Source organism: Apodemus sylvaticus, chromosome 3, assembly GCF_947179515.1.
Source record: "Apodemus sylvaticus chromosome 3, mApoSyl1.1, whole genome shotgun sequence".
In the NCBI taxonomy this organism is placed as follows: Eukaryota; Metazoa; Chordata; class Mammalia; order Rodentia; family Muridae; genus Apodemus; species Apodemus sylvaticus.
In genome coordinates, this window is record NC_067474.1 from 25,027,841 (window position 1) to 25,052,557 (window position 24,717).

At 40.9% G+C, this 24,717-nt stretch overlaps 1 protein-coding gene across 1 annotated transcript in view; it reads right to left on the minus strand.

Moving 5' to 3' along the window:
- Ints8 (integrator complex subunit 8) overlaps nucleotides 1-24,717 on the minus strand; it is a 52,020-nt gene that overhangs the window by 3,786 nt on the left and 23,517 nt on the right. Inside the window, exons 13-26 of the mRNA XM_052176067.1 lie at nucleotides 23,678-23,811; nucleotides 20,576-20,686; nucleotides 18,681-18,882; nucleotides 16,975-17,096; nucleotides 14,206-14,390; nucleotides 13,001-13,034; nucleotides 11,882-11,938; nucleotides 11,724-11,785; nucleotides 9,595-9,713; nucleotides 4,904-5,007; nucleotides 3,526-3,576; nucleotides 1,341-1,414; nucleotides 1,196-1,260; nucleotides 815-858 (exon numbers count right to left, since the gene is read on the minus strand). Of these exons, the coding sequence (XP_052032027.1) occupies nucleotides 815-858; nucleotides 1,196-1,260; nucleotides 1,341-1,414; nucleotides 3,526-3,576; nucleotides 4,904-5,007; nucleotides 9,595-9,713; nucleotides 11,724-11,785; nucleotides 11,882-11,938; nucleotides 13,001-13,034; nucleotides 14,206-14,390; nucleotides 16,975-17,096; nucleotides 18,681-18,882; nucleotides 20,576-20,686; nucleotides 23,678-23,811 (1,364 nt within the window). The remainder of the gene's footprint in view (nucleotides 1-814; nucleotides 859-1,195; nucleotides 1,261-1,340; nucleotides 1,415-3,525; nucleotides 3,577-4,903; nucleotides 5,008-9,594; nucleotides 9,714-11,723; nucleotides 11,786-11,881; nucleotides 11,939-13,000; nucleotides 13,035-14,205; nucleotides 14,391-16,974; nucleotides 17,097-18,680; nucleotides 18,883-20,575; nucleotides 20,687-23,677; nucleotides 23,812-24,717) is intronic.

Genomic DNA, 24,717 nt, shown 5'->3' on the forward strand with positions numbered 1-24,717 from the left:
AAAAGGGGAAATCATTTGAAATGTAAATAAATTATATCGAATAAAAAAAATAACAATAAAAAAAAAAAAAGTTTAAATACTGGACTAACAAGATGGTTCAGTGGGTAAAGGAGCTTGCTGCCAAACCTGATATCCCAAGATTCAATCTTTGACACACAGTAGAAAAGGACAGATTAATGCAAGTTGTCCTCTGACCTCAGAACACACACACACACATGCATAGAGATGTTAAATAACAGAGAGAGATACAAGAGTCAAATTTAAATAAATTATTCAGTAACTGTTAGGCAATAATTAAATGCCAGGAACCTTTCTAATTATCATCTATGAATAAGCCAAGTCCTCACAGAACAGTACATAAATGCACAGCATGTCAAATGTTGGTGTTACAGAAGAGTAAGAGTTACAGAGAGGGCGGGGCCTGTCATTTTATAAGATGGCAGGGAAGGCTAACCACTAAGACGGCAAAGCAGAAACGTGAAGGAAGCTGAATGTTCCTGAATAGAAAATGTCACAAGTCCTTAGAGAATGAGTGTTCTTGACATGTTTAAACAACAGTAGGAATACTTGTATTGAAGTCAGCAAAGGGGAAAAGGCAATCAGTGAGCCACTGTAGGGATCGTATGAGATGGAAAATCATTTGAAGATTTAGAACAGATATGAAATGTTCTATGTTCACGTCAGCATGACACATAAATAATGATAACTAAATTGGCAGTAAATGGACAAACAAGATCTCTGCACAATGGCAAAAATCTAAATTGTTTAATACTCTGGAAACAACATCACTGAAGAAAGGTGTAAGGCAACTTACTGCAATTTGTCTTTTATCTGTTTCTCCTCTTTTATGATGAAGATCTAAATATATCAGTTAAGAATCAGAAAACAACTGTCCCACATGACACTATCTCACTGTCTGAGGCTGGCTGAAGCAGTTTAGCAGACAAAGGTGTGTGTTGTCAAGTCTGACAACCCAAGTTCAATCCCCAAGACCCAAAAGGCAGGAGAAGAAAATTAACTTCAATTCTTCAGTGTGTGTGATTCACACACATTTTGGAATATGTACAAACTCACAATCATATATTTAATGTTTTTTTAATCCTGAACTGTTTCTAGCTTGGAAAATATGTTCAATGAAATACTTCCTAAGCAGACATGAACTGCTATGATATCACATGCACTGGTGGAAGGATACAAGTCAAGTACTCCAAGATGGTGACGTCCCAAATGTAGTCATAGTAGGAATCCATGGCGTCATGGCTGCAAAAAAGAATCTCATTACTTCTTATGCAAAAAATAAAGCTTCAGCCTTATGCAAAAATAAAAAAAAAAAATCATACCTGTTTTGTTCCTGCAATGACTTGAAGGCTGTTTTGTAGTCAATTTCTCTGAGGAACTGACATAAAATTGCCACCTATGTAAACACATGATTTAAAAAGGTAACATGACGCTTCCTGCTATGAGAGGGCAATCTTTTTCCATATGTTTATCATTTTTTAAATTTTTTCATATTTTTATTTATTTATCTTATTCTATGTCTACTGCTGTTTTATACATGTATGTCTGGCACCATGTGTCCTTGTGACCTGTAGAGGCCAGAAGAGAGCAGAAGATATCCCTGAACTGGAGTTACAGATGGCTATGAGCTGGCATGTGGCTGCTAGGCACTAAACCCAGATCTTCTGGAAGAAAAGTAGCCAATGTTCTTAAGCACAAAGTCAAACTCTCCAGCCCCACAAATATATTCTGTAGAAGACTTGAAATAATGTTGGACAAAGTCAGTTCATATTCATGAATCCCATTTAATTTTCATTTCAAAAACCTTTACCCAAAATTTTTGTGTTTCTCTGATGGCAAACTCATTTATCAGTGACCTAAATTACAGTTTTAGATCTTTCTTCATTGAAGAGGAGTTGAAGATGGAAACTGCCAAGCAAATGTCCTAATAATCAAGGAACTCAGACACATGGAATTGTACTTTTAAAAGCTGTAGATATTTATCATTTTTAAAACACACTTGTCGCCGGGCGGTGGTGACGCATACCTATAATCCCAGCACTCTGGGAGGCAGAGGCAGGCGGATCTCTGAGTTCAAGGCCAGCCTGGTCTACAGAGTGAGTTCCAGGATAGCCAGGGCTAAACAGAGAAACCCTGTCTGGGAAAAAAAAAAACCAAATCCAAAAAAAACCCAAAAAACAAAAACAAAAAAAAAAAACACTTGTCTGCCGGGCGGTGGTGGCTCATGCCTGTAATCCCAGCACCCTGGGAAGCAGAGGCAGGCGGATTTCTGAGTTCCAAGGCCAGCCTGGTCTACAGAGTGAGTTCCAGGACAGCCAGGGCTACACAGAGAAACCCTGTCTTGAAAAACAAAAACAAAAAGCAAAAAACACACTAGTCACCAGTCTCTAATCACAGAAGAAAGCATCCAGTTCAATCAGGTAGGTTCTGGATGCTTACCTTGGCAGGAACTGGGAATATGGGTCAGTGTTATAACATTTGCTAGCATTTGTAAAGATCAGGGTTAGTTTCTAGTATTAAAAAAAAAAAAAAAAGCAAAGATTAAAAATAAAAAGTTGAAATGGAAAACAAAACAAAGAACCAAAAACCAAAAAACGAGTGGTGGTGGCTTCCAGCACTCGGGAGGTAGAGGCAGGTAGATCTCTGAATTTGAGGCCAACCTGGTATAAAGAGTGAGTTTCAGGACAGGCAGGGCTACACCAAGAAACCCGTCTGGAAAAATAAAAACAAAAACCAAAACAACAATAACAACAAAACACGTCTTAGTGTCTTTATAAAACTGTATAATCATCACCATTAATTCTAAAGCGCCTCCCTGACAGAAATCCAATGTCCCATAGCAGGCCCTCTTCATTCTCTCTCCCACTGAGTGTCTCATAAGCATCCGACCATACGTTTTGTCTCTGTAGACTTGCCTATTCTGAGCATTTCTTACAAACAAACCAAATCATATATAGCCTTGTCTTTCTCTTAGCAGTTTTCAGTTCATCCATTCTGTAGTACACATATGAAATTCATTGCTTTATATGACTGCAGGATTTTGAGATACAGATACATCATTTTACTGAACCATTCATTATTTAATGGACACTGGAATTCCCCCCCCCCATTATGAACATTTAAGTACACTCTTTTCTAATTCTCCTCTATGTTTAAGTAAAAGTGGAACTATCAAACCATTTGCTGAAGTGTATGGTTTGTGTTCCTGTAGCATGAGCGTCCTAATCCTTCCATGGCCCTGGCTGATTTCCATGTCCCCAGGGACTAGTTTACATATGATCATAATAGGAAGGCAGGCGTGACGTGTCTCCTCCAGTGAAGCTCAATGATCAATGTTCACTAATTCCTACCTGTATCTAGTTCAGTTCTACACATTATTAAGAAATTTAAACATACTAAGCTACTAACAGCCTTTATGATATAAAATAAAGGCTACTTTCTAGTATGAATTTACATATTAAGCCTAACACACAAATATAAGCCAATACTACAGAGTTACAAACTAACCTGTGTATGACAATTCAGCAAAGAACAGCATTTTATCATTCGTTTTATCACCTACAAAAAGACAATAATTATTTTCAAAAACCAGCTCCCACGGAGTGTAACAAATGTATCACTCTGGTTGGTTCAGGATGTCAACAGAAGAACAAGAAGGATGGTGGAGGATAGCAACTGTGGGAACTCAGTGTTCCACTCAAGTTTGCTAAAAGCACTGTAAGGAAATAAACTAATAAAAAGTCTTTAAATCTTACTTTTAAAAACTTGTTAAGTGTTGATAGTTTTTATTTGTTATACCAGAGGTCTAAATTAGGGTTAATTGCAACATACTTTTAAGAGCCAAGAATAATCCAGAATGAGGTACAGATGGAGAAAAACATATGCCAACAGTATGTAGCCAGCAAGAACACGTTCATCTACAGACCTAGCGGCCAGATGAGAAAAGAACTAATGTTGACTTAGAGGGCTGGGGACACAGCTCAGCCCTTCAGTAGCACACACAAAATCCTAAGTGAGACCACAACACCCATATATATAGTAAGAGTGGATCTTAGGAATACACCATCAATCCCAGCACTCAGGAGGCAGAGACAAGATCTCAAAGCCAGTCTGGTCTACATAGTGAATTTCAGGACAACCAGGACGTTGCAGAGAGACCTGTCGCAAAAATGACAAAGAGGGGTTTTTTGTCTGCTTTTTAAAGATTTATATGCCACACCCCAGGCTGGCCTCAGACTTGTAGTTACGTAGTAATCCTCCTGCCTGAGCCTTCCAAGTGCTGGGACCATAAGTAACTCCCACAGCAGCTGACTCCTGACTTGAGGTACTCTTGTCACACAATGGGGTAACGGTGGCAGGCAGTGCACATTCACTCTAGTGTCCCTTCCTAGGTTCACCATATGTGCATAAGAAAGGCAGCGAGGCAACAGAATCTAAATGATGTGAGAGCTAAGTAGATTTCTAATAGGATTAGTTAAGTGAGGAAAAGAACCAAGCATGGTGCTCAAGATTGGGGCTTAGTGTTTGGTTTCAGTTGTGAAAAGGCTGAATCTGAGGAATTCTGGGTGTGAGGTGGGAATGTCAAAGCAGGAACAAACATTATAATACCGGCACTGAGACGGAGGCAGATGCTGGGCATGGCAGCAGTGCCTGCAGTCCTGGCACTGGACAGGACAAAGCAGGCGAATCACTCAGAGCTCAAGGCTAACATGGGCTACATATCAAGACTGCCTCCAAAAGACCAAAGAAACCAAATAGAGAGCAAGCTGGTCTAAAGCCATCATCATCACAGACACAGATATAGCTAAGTTCTACCCTAAGAGGACTCATAAAGAAAAACATGACAGTAGGCAAGAGGGAAGGAAACAAGCCCCCCACAACCTACCTGGTCTGTATATACATCAGGGGGCACAGCCTTATTAAAGAAGTCAGAGCACACCGCTCCTGCCTGGAGGTAATAGTGAAGAGCTGCTGAATGCTGATTTGTTGCTAAAGTAGAAAACAGGGTAAAGAGTTACTTGCCTTTAAAATACAAGAACTGGAAAGCATTCGAACAATAAATTAAAGATAAGGCTCTGCATGGCGCACAGGTAAGGTGCTGCCACCAAGCCTGAGCACCTGAGTTTGATCCTTAGCCTCCACATGGCAAAATGGGAGAAATGACTCCCAAGGTGGTCCTTTGAATTCCACATGTACACACACACACACACACACACATACACACAGAGTTTATAAAAAGAGTAAAACTGTATGTGTATTTGCCTGAGTAGTGATAAAACTTTGTATTTATGCAGGAAAACATTGTGAAAACTGCCTTCATTTCAAAAAAATAAGAAAAAAGTCAAAAAGACTTTGAATTTTAAAAGAGATCGGATATTTTAAAGGGATTGAACTTTTAAGAATTTGCAAAGACTGTGTGGGACTTTTAAAGTTATTTAGATCTTAGGGATGAATAAGAAAGTAAGGGTTGAGGCTTAATGATGATGTGTTTGTGTGCCAAGCTGACAAGGGGTCAATCGTCCTGGCTGGGTTTGTATCAACATGACACAGGCTGGAGTTATCACAGAGAACAGAGCTTCGGGCGAGGAAATGCCTCCATGAGATCCAGCTATAAGGCATTTTCTCAATTAGTGATCAAGTGGGGAGGGCCCCTTGTGGGTGGTGCCATCCCTGGGCTGGTGCTCTTGGGTTCTATAAGAGAGCAGGCTGAGCAAGTCAGGGGAAGCAAGCCAGTAAGAAACATCCCTCCATGGCCTCTACATCAGTTCCTGCTTCCTGACCTGCTTGAGTTCCAGTCCTGACTTCCTTTAGTGATGAACTGCAACGTGGAAGTGTAAGCTCAATAAACCCTTTCCTCCCCAACTTGCTTCTTGGTCATGATGTTTGTGCAGGAATAGAAACCCTGACTAAAGATAAATTGAAGCTCCTGGGGACTGGAGCACCAACCAAATATACTCATGGAGGGACCCATGTGCTGGCCCCGTCTGCAGCACAGGATGGTCTTGTTGGACATCAGTGGGAGGGGAGGCCCTTGGGCCCAAGGGTGTTCGATGCCCCAGTGCAGGGGAATGCCGGGTGGGAAGATGGGAATGGGTGAGTGAGTGGATGGGCACCTCACAGAGGTGGGGGAGGGGAGATGGCAAAGGGGTTCTGAAGGAGAGACCTGAAAGGGGAAACCATTTTAAATGTAAATAAATATCCAATCAAAAAAGAAAGAAAAAGTCAAAGTGACGCAATAAGTTCTTAACCTCCTAAAACTGATTAGTCAAAATCTAGCTCAGATTTTTCATTAAATTTATAGTACAAGATTTATTATATGGAGGTTTTTTGTTTGTTTGGGTGTTTTGGGGTTTTTTTTGGTGTTTTTTTTTCTTTTTCTCTGTGCAGCTCTGGCTGTCCTGAACTCACTTTGAAGCTTGGACTATCCTTGAACTCAGAGATCCACCTGCCTCTGACTCCCAAATGCTGAGATTAAAGTTGTGTGCCACCAAATTGGTACAACCACTCTGGAAATCAGTCTGGAGGTTCCTCAGAAAACTGGGCACGTCACTTCCGGAGGATCCTGCTATACCACTCCTGGGCATATATCCAGAGGATTCCCCAGCATGTAATAAGGATACATGCTCCACTATGTTCATAGCAGTCCTATTTATAATAGCCAAAAGTTGGAAAGAACCCAGGTGTCCCTCAACAGAAGAATAGATGCAAAAAATGTGGTATATACACAATGGAGTACTATTCAGCCATTAGAAACAATGAATTCATAAAATTCTTAGACAAATGGATGGAGCTGGAGAATGTCATACTAAGTGAGGTAACCCAGTCTCAAAAGATCAATCATGGTATGCACTCACTAATAAGTGGATATTAACCTGGAAAACCGGAATACCCAAAACATAATCCACACATCAAATGATGTACAAGAGGAACGGAGGAGTGGCCTGGTTCTGGGAAGACTCAGTGCAGCAGTATAAGGCAAAACCAGAACAGGGAAGTGGGAAGGGGTGGATGGGAGAACAGGGGGAGGGAAGGGGGCTTATGTGACTTTCAGGGAGTGGGGGGGGGGGGCAGAAAAGGGGAAATCATTTGAAATGTAAATAAAAAATATATCAAATAATAAAAAAAAGATGAACTCTTTAAAGATGAACTATTTTCCTTACAAGAAAACAAAAACAAAAACAAAAAGTTGTGCGCCACCACTGCCTGGCTTTTGTTTGTTTGTTGGTTTGTTTGTTTTTCGAGACAGGGTTTCTATGCGTAGCCCTGGCTGTACTGGAACTCACTCAGAAATCCGCCTGCCTCTGCCTCCCAGAGTGCTGGGATTACAGGCATGCGTCACCACCGCCCAGCTCTGCCTGGCTTATTATATAGAAATTTTTATTTTCCAGACTAGAAATATATTTCCAATCTAATTTTTAAAGGTGCCTCAAAACCTATATAGCTAATGTGCTTTTAGATATTTAGATTTGGCAGTGCATTCTTCTGGAAGCTAGGATGAAAATCAGTGCTGAAAACAGGAAGAAGCTGGGCAGTGGTGGCGCACACCTGTAATTTCAGCACTTGGGAGGCAGAGTTCAAAAATAGCCAGGGCTACACAAAGAAACCCATTTCAAACCCCCTCCCCTCCATGAAAAAAAAAAAAACAAACAAACAAAAAAACCAAGAAAACCAATTAGCTGGTTGTGGTGGTGCGTACCTATAACTATAATCCAAGCCCTTGGAAAGCAAACGCAAGATGATAGGAGGTTAAGGCCATCCTCGGCTAAGAGATGAACCCATGGCCAGTGGACTAAAAGAGGCCCTGTCTATCTCAACGCTTGCTTTCCCTCAAAAATATTACTGGGTACATGAAAGTTCATTTTATTATCTCTTAAAACTTTAAATTTTGAAATGTTTATTTTAAAAACATTGATCCTCAAAATGATACCTGTCAGAAATGTATAGTATTACAAATTTTGAAAACTTCATATTGACTTGGAAAATCCTATGACAGAATCATTTATAAGGAAGGTAGAAATTAATTTCCAAAAATACAGATTTTAGAAATACTTATATATCCATCTTTTTGAGTGTGTGTTTCCGTGCTCACACATGTTTACACACTGGTGTTCTGAGTTTGAGACGGTCTTGCTACAGAGCCCTGGCTGGCTTGGGTGTTACTGTGTGTCTTGAACATGTAGCAATCCGGCTTTGTCAGCCTCCCAAGGGCTGAGATTACAAGGATGAGAAACCACATGATTACAATTTTTTACATTTGTTTATATTATTTACTTTATGTGTATATGTACAGGCACACATATAAAGGGCAAAACAACTTTCCAGAGTTGATTCTCTATGTCCTGGATATTGAAATCAGGTCACCAGGCTTGGTAGCAAGTGCCTTTATCCACTGAGCCATCTTATCAGGCCCAGGCTAGAATTTGCAAAGAGCAATTTTACAAACAAGCCTCACTCATATTACTACAGCTGGGGAGATGATGGGCCAATGAAGACCTAACTTCAATTCTCAAATCCAAATCAGGTGGCTTTCAACTTGTAACTTCAGCTCCACTGAATCCAAGAAAACTAACATCTGATCACCCCCTCCCCAAGCACTCCTGGTATACAATCACATAAACACACAAAGGAGAAAAATATAACTCTTTCTCAGAGCTGGAGAGATGGCTCAGCAGTTAAAGGCACTATCTGCTCTTCCAGAGGTCCTCAGTTCAATTCCCAGCAACCACATGGTGGCTTACAACCAACTGTAATGGAATCCGATGCCCTCTTCTGCTGTGTCTGAAGACAGCTACAGTGTCTCATATACATAAAATAAATTCTTAAAAAGAAAATCCCCCCCCCGGGTGTGTATAGACATGTATGTATATATATACTTAATCAACCGCAGGAAAACCCCAATCACTCACTATTTTAAGGGAGGGGACACTAACTGTTAAGTCTGCTCTGCTGCGCTCCAGAAGACCCCATGACAGCAGGCTCACATTGTTCCTAACTCAGGGGCTCTAAGCTCTTCTGACCTCCTAGGCATCACATGTGCATGCAAATAAACACACACAAAAATAAAAGGTAAAATAGACAATTTTAAAGATTTTACAATTTTTTCTGAATTATCGTTTTTCTTTTCTTTTTAAAGATTTATTTATTATTATTATAAATAAGTACACTGTAGCTGTCTTCAGATACATCTGAAGAGGGAGGGCATCAGATCCCATTACAGATCTACAGAGCCACCATGTGGTTGCTGGGATTTGAACTCAGGATCTCTGGAAGAACAGTCAGTGCTCTTAACCGCAGAGTCATCTCTCCAGTCCATCTTTTTTATTTTCTTTTGCAAGGGAAGAGGGTAAATATGTACGGATGTGGAGATGAATGTGATTGTGCGCATGACGTAAAGTTCATAAAGAATCAATAAAATAAAAAAGGTATCATAAAGTTAAAAGCATCTAGTCCAAAATGAGAATAAATGAAACAATCCTATTTATTCTCTTAATTTATCATGAAAGATGGTCAAATCTCAAAAGTTTAATAAAGCAAACTGCAGCTATCATATAATAAAGCAATTGATATCTCACTTACCAAAATAAATATCCGCTTGAATAATTAGCCAAGCATGGTTGTTTGGATTTATACTGAGTGTATATCGAACTAGCTCTTTCACGGTGATTGCTACAGCTTCAAAATCCACAGACTGGAGGCTGAAGGAAAATATTATGCAATGATGTTTTTAAAGTCTGTTTCAAATTTCATACATGCATTTATTAAAAAAAAAAAAGACATAAGCAAAGTCTCAACAGTATAATACAATCCTTCCCTCTGCGATTCCTTAGAGCAACAACAAATTCTATTTTCTAGAAGCCACAAAAGTACCCAGGGCTCAAATAATAACAATATTCCTATGTGATCTTTATCTACCCAGGACTTCTCACAAAAGCCCTGGATTCCATGGCCCTGAGGAGGTTACAAGTTTGGGGTGGCAAATATACCACTTCAGTGCTTTACATAGCAATGCACACAAAAGCAGGAAGGAGGGGAACAGGCCAAGTGCTCTGGCCTGGGGTCAGTGTGGAAGCCTACAGTTACTAAACCAGAAAAGCCAAGCCAGCACCCAAGGAAACAGCTAATGGTGACTCTTTCTTAGAAACCAAAAGCTTAGCAAAAGAGAGCTCAGTCCTCCATTCAGAAGCATATGCTCATGTCACGGCCATTTACAAGGGAATGTGACAAAGTGTGTCTGATGGCCTAAGGGGTTAGATTTTATCATGACCCATACCTGTATCCAGTACAAAGAGGAAGGAACTATTGCTATCATTAACAAACAATCAGTTCTAAGATGCTGTTTTACTGGATGTATAAAATGTTAACAGATCTAAGACTTCTGTCTACATAGCAACCAGTATTAAAATAGTAACCACTGATCCAGTGTCATAGGCACTGTTCTTGGAATGCCATCTAAGGAATCCACAGGGACTCTTAATGAGGAGAAGTATGTTTTCTAGTCAAAAATGCAATTACTGCTTATTTTTTTTCTGCTCTTCTCCCTCATTCCTGATTTCGTATTTGGGGTTGGGATGGGGAGGGGAGGTGTTGTCTTTTTGGTTTTGTTTTTTGCTTCTTTGCTTGCCTCAAGTCCATGATCCTCCTGCTTCAGCCTGCTGAATTCTGGGATTATAGTCATGCACTACTGTCAGAACATGGTCCAAGAATGGAGATTTCTGAGTGTTTGTGAGCATGCTCCAAGAAGCCAAGACAAGAGTCTTAGGATCTCAGTTTCTTCAAAAACACAGATTTGTTCCTGGATTATGACTCCATGCTTCTTCCAGTATAAGAGTGAGTTTAGTTCAGACGATTCATTACAACAGGCTACTGCTATTTGTTTATATGCCTCTATGGAAAAACATACTCTTGCTACTTGTGACTTACTGGACAAAGGAAGCTTGCCCTTGGGACTAGATACTCTATTCCTAAGACTCTTGTTTACCTTCAAAGGACCAATTGATGCTATTAATAAAACTGGCCCTTGTGTGAGCCTTCAGACCTCCTCACTTCTCAGCTCTCCTCTCAGGTCCCACACGTCACCAGACCTGCTGTTTCCAACCTCTAACTGTGAGCTGGAGATACATTATCTGTATTTACTGTACCACCCTTTTACCTGGGTAATAAAACCTTCTCTTCTTCAAAGATATCCCAAAGACTGCTAAAATAAGGTTGGGACCCGTGCTTCAAGTACACAATAAACTTAGGAGCAATGGCAGAAAGTGGAAAGAGAAACTTTGGGCCGTAAAGCTGGCATGATACTACACCCCTGTAACCCAACTCTTGGGAGACAGACAGGAGGACTGAGAGTTCAAGACCAGCCTAGACTACAAAAAGACACCCCGTGGAAAGGAAGGAAGGTGAATGGATGGCTAGGTCCTATGACAACCAAAAGGTTTTGGGTCTCGGAAAAAAAAAAAAATCACAGCGCTAGGTTTTGTTTTGTTTTGTTTTTACAAGAGATCTGTAGGGAATTCTAAAACAATGTACTTTTGTAATTGGAAGGAAGATAACAACTATAGCTGAAAAACAACAAGATGTCTGTAGAATCCTACACACTGTGGCCTTTACTTATCCCAGAATGTTGAAACCAAGTAGGATGGTTTCTAAATACATTTATTATATAATACTACTTACTTAGGAATGGAAGACGGCCAGATAGTACTACTTACTTAGGAATGGAAGACGGCCAGATAGAGATGTGCTCAGCTGTGATGTCATTCACAATGTCCTCCTTTTAGAAAGAACAATGAGATTTTTATTTTTAAGCAGTATGATTTAAAGAAATTTCTTTTCCTATAATTTTTAAATGAAATTATAAGATACTGACCCGAACATTGTGAAGCTTCACAAAGAGTGATAAAATAATAGTCAAAACCAGTGGTTCCTATGAGGAAGAAAAACACGAGAACACTTAAAAAGTATGTGTGCCCACATGTGTGTCAATCTCAGAGACACCAAGTATTCTCTATTTTCTTTCCTTTTTTCTTTTTCAGTTTTCAAGAGAGGGTTTCTCTGGGTAGCCCTGGCTGTTCTGGAATTCATTCTGTAGACAAGGCTGACCCAGAACTCAGAGATCCACTCGTCTCTGCCTCCCTGACCACCACTGCCCAGTACCAAGTATTTTCTTACAAGAGACTTTTTGTTCTTGGGAATTTGGCATCTACAGTGGAGCACACTAAATTTTATTTTCAGTTTCACAATGAAATTATAGCACATAATATACACTTAAATCATCACATTTATACTCCTAGCTTATAATCACTATTATATTGGGATTTTTTCCTCATTCTTTTTTTCCCACGTTCTTGGGAGAGCGATGTTAGGAAATGGAGCCACATCCCCTAACCTCCTCCCCGGCAGCCCAGGCAAATGCTCAGCCAGAGCACATCCTCAGTTCTTCCTGAGGTAACCAACCCTTGGTATCTTTCCAAGCAGGACTTCTAGCTACCTCCAAAGAACTGACCTATATATTCATTTGAAATGGTATTTAAAAAACAAAACCTAGGTATTGACCATTAAGTAAGCATGACATTAGTATCAATTAAAAAATAAGCTAGAGCCTCACACATTTAGGGGAGATTTATATGTTGGGGGGAGAAGGTGGAAAGAAAGTGACTTTATTTTTGTATATTTTTTTGAGACAAGGTTTCCTTACATACCCCAGGCTAACCACAAATCTGAAATGCTATCTCAACTCTCCAAGGGCTGGTGTTGCACATGTGCAGAACCATGCACCACCATACTTACTTAGCCAAAGCTATTCTTAGTTTAAAAAGACCTCAATGTATTCATTAAACCAACAAGTATAAAATTCATCTCTAGATTCAGATTATCCCATGACCAATAAAGATCACTATAAACACATTTTTGTTTGTGATTAAACCAGCAATTGAAATCTCCAGTCATTCCTAAAACTCAGTAATCATATTTAAAAAAAAAAACTTACCCGTAATTTTTTTATAAAAGAAAGTAGTTCACTCCTACAGAAAAAAAAAGTTTATATACTTAATACCAAATATTAAAATAAGATAAAGATATAATATGATGTCTTACTCCTCCTCTCCCTTAATTCCAATTACGAAACTGTCTAGCCAGGTGGTGGTGGTGCAGGCCTCTAACCCTAGCACGTGGCAAGTGGAGGCAGGCACTCTGAGCTCAAGGCCAGCGCAGCTGATAGCAAATTCCCGCATAGCTAAGGCTACACAGAGACTGTTTTGAGAAAAAAACAAAAAGGGAAAAGTATGTCATACCCATTGGTATAATAAGCTAGTAACATTTCTTCTTTATTTTATCACATAAATTCTTCAGTACTATCTAGTTGTAGACTGACTTTTGAATTCAGTGATTAAATTAAATCTCTGGGCTGGTGAGCTGGCTCAGAGGGGCAAGGCACTTGCCGGCAAACCTAAGACTTGGACTGGATCTCTAGAAATACTTGAGGAGACAGGAGAGCACCAACCTGTGGAGCTGTCCTCTAACGTCATGCACACACAACAAGCCTCCTTCCCAACAAAGCAGTTAATTAATAATTAATTGCATTGATGGTAGGCAAAAAGGTATTTCTGGGAGTGGCCAGGCAGAGGGGAGCAGGAAAAGAGGGCTCAAGAATCCTTGTGATTACATTTATTCATTGCACATACACACACATATGTTTCGGTTCGATGGTGGAGATCAGGAGACAGCTTGCAAGAACTGGTTCCTTTCTTGTAGCTTGTGAGTGGGATTGAACTTGAGATGTAAGACTTGGTGACAAATGCCTTTACCCCCTGAGCCATTTCATCAACACATTTTCCCCCCTCTGGTTTGTAAGAAAGGGTCTCACTCTGTGCCGTGGCTGTCCTGGAACTCTCTGGGTAGACCAGGTTGTCTTGAACACAAAGAGATCTTCCTGCCTCTACCTCTCAAGTGATGGGGTTCACAGTGTGTGCTACTATGCCCATCTCCAGAATTCTTAGGATCATACATTGTGAGTTTTTTGTGTTGTGGTATGCAGAAATAAACCCACAGCCTTGTGAACATTAGGCAATACTTTCCCACTGAGCTACACCAAAGCCTAAGATCTTTACAAATCTATAGGATAAAGATGTTCTGGGAAAAGTACAGAAGATGTAAACTAACACAAATGCAAAAATAGCACTGAGAGAAACATACCGATACATTATGCCTAATGTGGATTCCCTCTGCTTTATTAAACTGACTCTGCCATCATTTCCTCGTTTGTGCTGGTTAGACACGCTGCAGATCTGAACGACAACTTCCCAAAGGTCTTTAGCAGTCCGTCTACTCTCTTTCGGACCTGGAAGTTCTTTGCAGGTGGCTGCTAAAAGCTGTCCAAGCTGTAATGTGAGAAACAAAAGTGTAGACAAGAGAATCCAATTCACATGATAGCCTGACAATAAGGGCACACTGGAGGGGAGACAGATACCTCCCCGAACACCCAAACACTTACATTCAGTATTCAGTACAAAGCTCGAGAACTCTCCTTCTGCCACAGGCTCCCAGGGACCTAATTCAGGGTGTCTGTCAGACTGGGTGGGAAGCACTGTCACATGCTGAGCCACCTCCCCAGCCTCAGTCAAGATAAAGTTAAGATTGCAGAAGGTGGATGATCTAAAGCTGACTTAAGGCCCTAAAATGCAGGACCAACTTTGGAATAAAGAATAGAACTGAAAGCAGAAAGGAGAGAAAAGATGGGCCACAGAGGGAGAATACGAATGGAAATCAAACTGGGGGCAATGGGCTGGCCCAGTGCCTAATGCTGCTTGACATCTAGCTGTTGGTTCGTATTTTTTTCAACATGGGTTCTAGGGATCACACGGAAGTTGTCCAGCACAGCCAGGCTTGCATTTCTACTGCAAGACAGGAGGTAGAGACACAAGAGTCTCCTGGACGCTCTTCACCCAGCTAGGGAATTCAGCATGGCAGAAGTAAGAGGCTCTTCAACCCCATCAGAAAACCAGAGCCCACAAAACTGAACCCGGATTACATTTTTTAACGGAGTCTACTATTTTAGGTCGCTTCTTTGGAGAAAAAGTAGAATTGTGACAAACAAAAACTGTTGTTTTCCTGTGTTTTTTTTGTTAAAAAATTTTCTAACAGAAAAATCTAAATAGTTCATCAAATATCTGAACTCCAGAAATACACTGCAGTGTTTGTTTCTGATTTTGAGTTATACAGCAACACGAAAGTAACTAACACACCATGAATCACGTGCTAATTGAAGGTCACTGAATTTATTAAACAGGTAAATTTTAATTAAAGGTGAGATCTTAGAGTAGTGATCATGTCTAAAATTCCAGCCCTTAGGAGAGGTTGAGGTAGGAGGAGCTCGAATCTGAGGCTAGCCTGAAGTTTGAGGCCAGTCCAGGATACACATCAGAAGTTGTCTCAAGAGGAAAATCTTAGACCCCACCCCCCTCGCCAAATGATAAACACCTCAAATAAACTGAACTCTATAAACCATTTGAGCACCTGTGCTAGATAACATATAGAGCACAAGATGTAAACTTAACTTCTCTCAAGAGCTTACTATATGACACGGACGGCGGACTGTCACAGAGCATACACAATGCGAGCACTGTGACACAATCAGGATGAGCATAGAGCTAGCAAGAAGACAAAGTGATTCATCCATCCAAAAAACACATACGACAGTGGAGGGCCACTCAGCAGGGAGAGCAGACAGCATGCCAGAGCACAGATGCAGGAAAAGCATCATGGGAGCACTGTGAGGTCAGCAGGAGTTTAGCACGACATGCACCTGCCAATGTATTCACACCTTAAAAGGCCTTGTAGGTCAGACTAAAAATCTCAAGTGTGAGGCTTGAGAGATGGTTTGAAGAGCACTGGCTGCTCTTCCAGAGGATCCACGGTGAATTCACAGCACCCACATAGATGCTCACAACTTTCTGCAACTCTAGTGTAGCAGATCCAATGCCCTCTTCTGGCCTTTGAGGACACCAGACATGTAAGAAGAGCACAGACATGCATGCAAGCAAAACACCCAGACGCATAATAAAATTTAAAAACAAAAAAGCAACAACAACGAAAACCAAGCCAACCAAGTTGTTCTCCTACAAGATCAAGCCTGCTGGCACTAACTGCTCACTAACTATACACTCAGAGAGTGTCAGGGAGCCTGTGCCTGTGAACCCTGCGCTGTGGCCATCCTACTACAATGTCTCCCTTCTGATCCAAGGAGGGACTAGATGGTTCTGTATTATTTCAAAAGAGGCTATTTTAGTCATCTGCTAAAAATGTTCCCTTTGGTTTTATGATTATGTATTGTATTAAAAGAGAACACAAAGCTGGGCGGTGGTGGCACACGCCTGTAATCCCAGCACTTGGGAGGCAGAGGCAGGCGGATTTCTGAGTTCGAGGTCAGCCTGGTCTCCAGAGTGAGTTCCAGGACAGCCAGGGCTACACAGAGAAACCCTGTCTTGAAAAAAAACAAAATCCAAAAAACAGAGAACACGGGCTTTACCCTCAGCCCACTAGCCCAGCCACACTCTCAGGAATGCTTCTCTTTATAAAAGACAATAGCCAATTTCTATTTAAAAAAGAAGGGGAGGTGGCACAACATCGACCTAAGCACTTGTTGGGAACCTGAGGTAGAAAAAAAATCATTGGGCTTCAGGACAGCCAGGTTTATATACTAAGACACTGTCACAAAAACAATGGGTTCTGGGATTGTCTTGTTCTCATAGACACTAGGAAAGAGCTTTTGAAACTAAACTACATTCCCAGCACAAAACCATGTACTTCACTACAACTGACAACTGCTTGCTTTAACTGATAAGGCACTACAGAAATCAGACAAATTTCAGACTGGTAGGAACTAATGAAATGGTACATTAATAGAGTACTAATAATATAAAATACTAATAGTCTGATAATAATATTAGATTAAATGTTAATTACCTTTACATATGGATTATTCTGAAATAAAAATGCAGGAACTTGCAGAGTAAGATATTCATTTTCTCTCCAGTTTAACATAAAAGCAACACATTCTTCAGCTACAACTTGACGGAGAGGAATATCTAAAAGCAAGGAAGGAGAGCGTTGGAGAAGTCAAGCTTGGGAACACAGGCTTTAACCTTAAGATTCAGGGAGGCAGGGGGATCGGAAGTTCAAGATCATCCTGGACTACACAGCAAGAGCAAAGGCAGTGTGGGCTACGAAGACCTTCCTATGAGTAAGTCAATCAATGAAGAAACAAAAGCACCAGAAACAATTTAATACAAAGGTAATATGGAAAAAAGTCACCAAAGCTTGTTTGAACCACTATTTCCTTTTAAATAAATATACCGAAGCATGCTGGCAATTTCTGTAGCTCAAAGCAGTAACCAGATCGTAACATACGTTAGGAGTAAGAATCCCCAGTCACAATGCCAAGACAATGAATCTGGTGCCTGCAGCAAGAAGAGGCCATTGGATCTCCCGGCATGGAGTTAGAAATGGTTGCCGTAGTCACCATGTGTATGCTGGGAACTGACTCCAGACCCTCTGCAAGAGCAGCTAGAGTTCACCTGCTGAGCCATCGCTCCAGACCCTCTCAGCAGTTTCTTCTGTTTTGTTTGAGCAGGTTCTCACTGAATCTGCAAGGGCAGCCCTGCACATGTGCACACTAGACTCTTGTTTTTGTTTCTTTTTTATAGGAAAACCCTTCTCTTTTCCCATCCTCATTCACAGAGCCTACCAATTCTGACTCTTCCAGTGCCACTGATAGCCTTTCTTTGTTAAAGGAAAACCCTTCTCTTTTCCCATCCTCATTCACAGAGCCTACCAATTCTGACTCTTCCAGTGCCACTGATAGCCTTGAGCTCTCAGATTCACCTGCTTCTGCCTCCTGAGTGCTGGGACTAAATCCATGTACCACCAACCAGAGCTTCCTAACAGGATATCATAAAAATCCAATATAAGATCTAGCTGTGATGATTCATATCTGGAATCCCAGCATGAAAGACTGAGGGGCAAAAGGAGGCCCAACTGTAGGGCAGGCAGAGTAGTCCACGCTTGTAGTCCCAAATACTCCAGGGACTGAGGCAGAAGATGACTTGAAGCCAGCACGGCCAACATATGGTTTCTATAATGTGTTGAATGGTCAACAAAAACTCATTTCACCCCAACCCCAAATCCCTGCCTTTGAAAGTTCTGAATGAAATCATACCAGGTACTAAGATTTCTATGTATGTAACCAGTGAACCGAGTCCATACTGGTTTAGGAGGGCCTTAAATGCAACCAACGGTCTCCTAAGAGAAAGAGCAGCCACATGAAACAAGGGCAGAGGCTGGAGAGATGACTTATGGCCGTGTAATACCGGGAGCACCAGCAGCAACTAGAAACTAGGAAGGAGCAGAGAGACTGTCCCCATGTCTTAGGAGCACAGCTCTGAGTCACACTGAGTTCACATTTTAAATCACACACAGTTTGCATAGCCATTATGGAAACCCCCGGGGAAGAAAGTTTCTCCCATTACCAATGTTCTCAATTCACTTCTAAACCCAAATTTTTCTAGGATAGAAATTTTCCTATAGAGGTAAAGTCAAGAAAACAGACCCCTACCCAACACACACCCTACAATTAAATAAATTTTGCATTTGGATTTGTTAACCAATCTTACCAGGAAGCCTCATTTCCAAATATCCTCGTACCCTACTGATGAGGTCAGAAGGAGGTCTCTCTCCTGATTGCCCCATCCCCGCTTCATGAGTGTGAATGTCTAAAAGTAGCATCTCATTCAACATAACTTGACGGAGCTTCGGGGAGAACTCTGTCACCAACTCCAAACAAGCTGTAAATAGCTGTCTGGAATGGGCAAAGTCCTATAAAAGAAAGAGGACAGTCAGTCAGTCCTTGGAACTAAAGCATTATATAGCGAGACAGGGACTAGGAAAAAGAAGGATACAACTGAAATGGTTAACACTATATCTAGGGGAATGAGGCTAAATTATCTTTTTCTTTACTGTTGATTTATTACAATAAATACCTATATGAATTACTAAACAAGTTTGACAGAAATTATACAGTAACAAAGACTTTGCTATTATACAAGTATAAAATTTTATAACAACCATTCTCCACCCAAGATACTCAGATTTTTGCCCTGAAATAGAGTTCACATTCCACATTCTTTGCATACCACCATATACGTAGCTAATATATCCAACAAATCCACATCCTTTCCTACCCACACTGCCAACTACTATCTGCCCACCCACCACCCCTTCCCATCTCGTTCTCATTCTAACAGTCTGACTTCCCTAATCGCAATAAAAGGTTTTCTCAGTTAGCTTATTGGAATAGGGGCTACACCCCAGTGTTCTGCTAGTGATTTTAGTTACTTGTTTCTTAGACAGGACCCCATGATGCAGCCATGTCTGTCCAGAACTTCCTATATATACCAGGATAGCTTCAAACTCAGAGAGCTGTCCTCCTAAGTGCTAGGATTAAAGTCATGTACTATCCATCACACCAAATACTTTTTTCATAAGGAGCTTTTTGGAGTGTATCTTCAAGACACTTTCTCTGTATACCCTGACTGCCCCGGAACTCACTCTGTAGACCAGGCTGGCCTCAAACTCAGTGAGCTATCTACCTCTGCTAAGTCCTGGAATTAAAGGCGTGCACCATCTTCTCTAATACACTTACTATTTTTTTGTGCATGAATGTTTTGTTTGTACATACGTGCACTAGATGTGTCCATAAAATGGGCACTAGACCCCACGGAACTGAAGTTAGAATGTTTGTAAGCCACTATGATGTGGGTACTGGGAACCAAACCTCAATCCTAAGAGCACCAAGTGCTCTTTACTGATGAGCCAGCCATCCCTCCAACTTAATACCTTTTCCTGTTTTGTATCTGTGTAGTATCCATACTTATCACATCATTCTTGGACCTGATCTCATCCAGTACATTAAAATCAGGAAACAAGGGATGGAGAGAGCACTTAGAGCACTGACATCTCTCAAAGAGAGACCAAGTCTGGTCAAAGCAATTATGTCCAGGAGTTCCCAGCCTTCTGTAATTCTAAATTCTGGGTGCCTCTGGCATTTGTGCATGTTATACGCATGCTTACACACAGATATATAATTAAAAATAAAAATCTTAAAGGGGAAATCATTTGAAATGTAAATAAAGAATATAGCTAATAAAAAAATAAAAGAAATTGTGTTGAAAAAAAAATCCTTTTCATAATCAGCAAACAGGCCTTTCTGTTCTGATTAGGTAAGTATGAGGTATGTGTACATTTGTGGGTATGGTGGATTTGCCATGGTATGTATGTGACAACTTCAGGTTGGTCTTCATCTCTCTATCTGTCTTGTGCACACTGAGCTGGCTGGCCCAAGGATTCTGGAGCTCCTTTTGTCTCCCCAGGCTCCTGCTACCATGTCTGACTTTTTATGAGTTAGAGATCTGATCTCAGGCTCCACGCCCATGAACCAAGCTGTATGCCCACTTCGAAATCACCCAGTGTCTAAAGGTCTGAACAAAGGTCTCACCCACATCTGACTCACCTTCACAGCGCTGCAGTGCAAACCTTTGGCCATGAGAATGTAAACCAAATCTCTTGTTAAACTGTCCTTTATTCCTAGGATAACACTACTGTATACAGATGGTACTTCCCACTAAAAAATAAAATAAACAAACAAATAAATTCATAAGCACACATACAGAGAAAGGCAAATCTAGGTGAGAATTTCTCAATGATATTTGATTGCGTTTTTTAAAAAAAGTATGAAAAAGCACTTAATTTTCAAACAGAAGGAAAATAGCAATAAAATGTTAATGAAAGTAAAGATTTCACTGTAAAGATCACTAGTGAAGGACTAAAGTTTCTCAAGTCAATACAAAAGTATCTAAAGTCAAGACAAAGGCCCAGCAGTGGCATAGCACAAAGCCACCATGACACTTTGACACACAGAACACGCACAAGATGGCAAAGGCTCCAGAAAAACGAAGAACTTGAAATACCTCAGGTAATTCTCACAAAAAATACTACAGGATAGATACTACCAGTCCTCATTTTACAAATGATAAAACTGAGGCAGGCACACAGAGGGGACAGGTAGAAACACATACAGCCATCAAGTATAGAACCTGGAGTGCAGGGCTACTTTGCCTCTTCATTATTATGCTATATTTTCCCCTTAAAATTAATGCCAACAAACATACCATAAATACCAGGAGAATTCTTAATATTTAGAACAATTTATAGAACATTTATATATTTAAGCCTTATAAAATATAAATGATTTTCAGACTTTTCCTAAATAGTGTCAGCAGGGGGAAAAAAATATAATCAGAAACATTGCTAAAAGGCTGGAAAGCTGGTTCAGCTGTTAAAGGCTAGACTCAGCCTGGTGATGGTGACACAGGCCTTTAATCCCAGCACTCAGGAGTTCGAAGCCAGCCTGGTCTACAGAGCAATTTCCAGGATAGCCAGGGGCTACACAGAAGAAATCCTGCCTCAATTAGGCTCACAGCCAAAACATGAAGAAACTCTGCCATGTTATTTGAACTTTCTCCTGTGGTTGCTGCCTCTTATCCTACAAACTACAACCCAGTGTTTCATATTGTACTGGCTGGTTTTGTGTGTCAACTTGACACAGGCTGGAGTTATCACAGAGAAAGGAGTTTCAGTTGGGGAAGTGCCTCCATGAGATCCAACTGTGAGGCATTTTCTCAATTAGTGATCAAGGGGGAGGGCCCCTTGTGGGTGGTGCCATCCCTGGGGTGGTATTCTTGGGTTCTATAAGAGAGCAGGCTGAGCAAGCCAAGGGAAGCAAGCCAGTAAGGAACATCTCTCCATGGCCTCTGCATCAGCTCCTGCTTCCTGACCTGCTTGAGTTCCAGCCCTGACTTCCTTTTGTGATGAACAGCAATGCAGAAGTGTAAGCTGAATATACCCTTTCCTCCCCAACTTGCTTCTTGGTCATGATGTTTGTGCAGGAATAGAAACCCTCACTAAGACACATATGTATTTTAATTTTTACTATATTTGAGATAGGGTCTCAGTATGTAACCAAGGTTGGCCTCAAACTCTGGCTCCTACTAACCCAGCTTCTTAAATGCTGGGATTAGATGTGTGCACCTTTGTTTTTAGCTTGAATTGCTACTTTAAAAGTTATCTTTATACTGGGAGATGATGGCTCATGGCATTATTCCCAGTATTTGAGAGGTAGAGGCAGGCTGGATCTCTCTCTGTCTGAGGCCAGCCTGGTCTACAGAGTAAGTTCTAGGATAGCCAAGATTTTATCTTTTAATACTGTCTTGAAATCTAAGGATTACGTTTTGGAATCAACTTACTGAAACTTCTTTATAAGACTTTTTTTTCTGTTAAAAGTTGCCTGCATGAGGGGATGAAGACATGGTTAAGATGCTGGCTTTTCTTCCAGAGGTCCTGAGTTCAATTCCCAACAGCCACGTGGCGGCTCCCAAACATCTAAAATAGAATTTGATTCCCTCTTCTGTTATGCATAGAAAGTGCTCATAGACATAAAAGAAATATTCCCCCCCCCAAAAAAAACTTTTCCTGAATGAAAATAACAGTTTGGGGGCTGGGAGGGGAGATGAGGCGGGTCCTCCCCAGAGTTTCACTGTGTAACCTGAACCTGAAGATCCTGAACTTGTTCAGTAGACCAGGCTGCCCTTGAACTCAAGAAATCCCACTGCCTCTGCCTCCTGAGTGCAGGCGTGCGGCAGTACATCTCACAGAAAGCAAAATATACTTCACAAGAGATCAAAACTCAGCATGGACTGGGAAGGGCCCATGAAGCCCCACGCCTAGCTGGGGAACTACTGATAGTTGAAGGAGCTAAAGGAGAATCAGTTTCTTCAGGCCTCCAACAGACTGTCTCATACCATGCCAATATGGGCAGTATTAACTGGTTCTAGAAACTATAGAAGAAAAAATAAAATTGAAGACTTGAAATTGGGAGAAAGTTTTGGATAGAGGTCTCACAAGAGTTGGAGAAAAGTGGGAGACATTCTCAAAGGCAATACCGTGCAAAACTAAACTACTAGGATTGGAGGTGCTGCCCAGAGTGCGTGCCGCCTCGGGCTTACTTCTCAGAACCAGAACAAAACAGAGGACAACAAAAGCCCTGAGCCCGGTTAGGTGAAGACAGATAAATAATAACCCTTTACCTACATTGACACACATTTACAGCTCTGTTTCAATGCATGGAGGAAGGGCTTCTGGCAACAAGTGCGACACAAACTCCGTTCACATTACTGGGTACTTTTTGTGTTTTCCTTTTTTCTTTCCACAGTCAATGGTAAAGGTACAACTGTGGTCATGTGAAAGTCTTAAACTATTAAAGGAATCCTTATTATTAAAAAAAAAAAAAAAAAGAAAAGGTGCCAGGTGATGGTGGCGCACGCCTGTAATCCCAGTACTTGGGAGGCAGAGGCAGGCGGATTTCTAATTTCGAGGCCATCCTGGTCTCCAGAGTGAGTTCCAGGACAGCCAGGGCTACACAGAGAAACCCTGTCTCAAAAAAAACAAATCCAAAAAACCAAAAACCAAAACAAAACAAAAGGGGAGGGGGCAGAAACTATTGTTTCTCCTAGATTACAGTATAAAACAAAGAAATGTATTTTTAACAGTTTCTTACCTTATTTGACACAGTCCAAAATTGTTGCTCTGATGTCATGCCATGTAATTCAATTAAAATCTGTCTAATCCGCCGGGGATCCACTGATAATATAAGCTGATGTTCCAACTGGCCAATGTTGACACTTGCTGAGGCTAAGGAAGACAGCTCTAGTTCAGCTAATGATTAAACTCAAACTTAAATGTCTAATTTTAAATATGGTACAACTAAGAGAAATAGCATATATGAAGTTTCTTAAGATAAAAAGTAGAAAACATTTTGAAAATAGAATTGTTTTATGTAACTCAAATTATATACTAACTTTATTTCCACACAGAAAACCTATATACAATGTGTGCACTAAATAAAGTGAACACACACACACAAAGTAGAGTGAAAATATAACAGTCAAATTAACTGGCTCACAGAAAGATCTGCAAGCCGGGTGTGGTGGCGCACGCCTGTAATCCCAGAATTTGGGGGGCAGAGGCAGGCGGATTTCTGAATTTGAGGCCAGCCTGGTCTACAGAGTGAATTCTAGGACAGCCAGAGCTACACAGAGAAACCCTGTCTAAAAAAAACAAACAAAAAAAAATTTGTTGAAAGAATATGGAAAAAATTAATATAAACAAGTCTCCCTTGTAAATATATATTAACAAAAGGGTGTATGCAATAAATCTTAGCAATAGTAAAGTAACGTTTTTAATCCATTTTTTACAGTGTGTGTGTGTGTATGTGTGTGTGTGTGTGTGTCCCCACATGTGGAAGGCAGACATCCTGCAGGAGCTGGTCTCTCCTGCTACCAGGTAGGTTCCAGACACTAAACTCAGATCACCAGGCTTGTCTGCAGATAGCATCTTGTCAGCCCAGATATGTGTTTTATAGGGGGAAAGAGAAAGAAGAAGGGGGGGGGGGCTGGAGAGATGGCTCAGGGGTTAAGAGCACTGACTGCTCTTCCAGAGGTCCTGAGTTCAATTCCTAGCAACCACGTGGTAGCTCACAACCATCCGTAATGGGCTCTGATGTGATGCCCTCTTCAGGTGTGTCTGAAGACAGCTAAT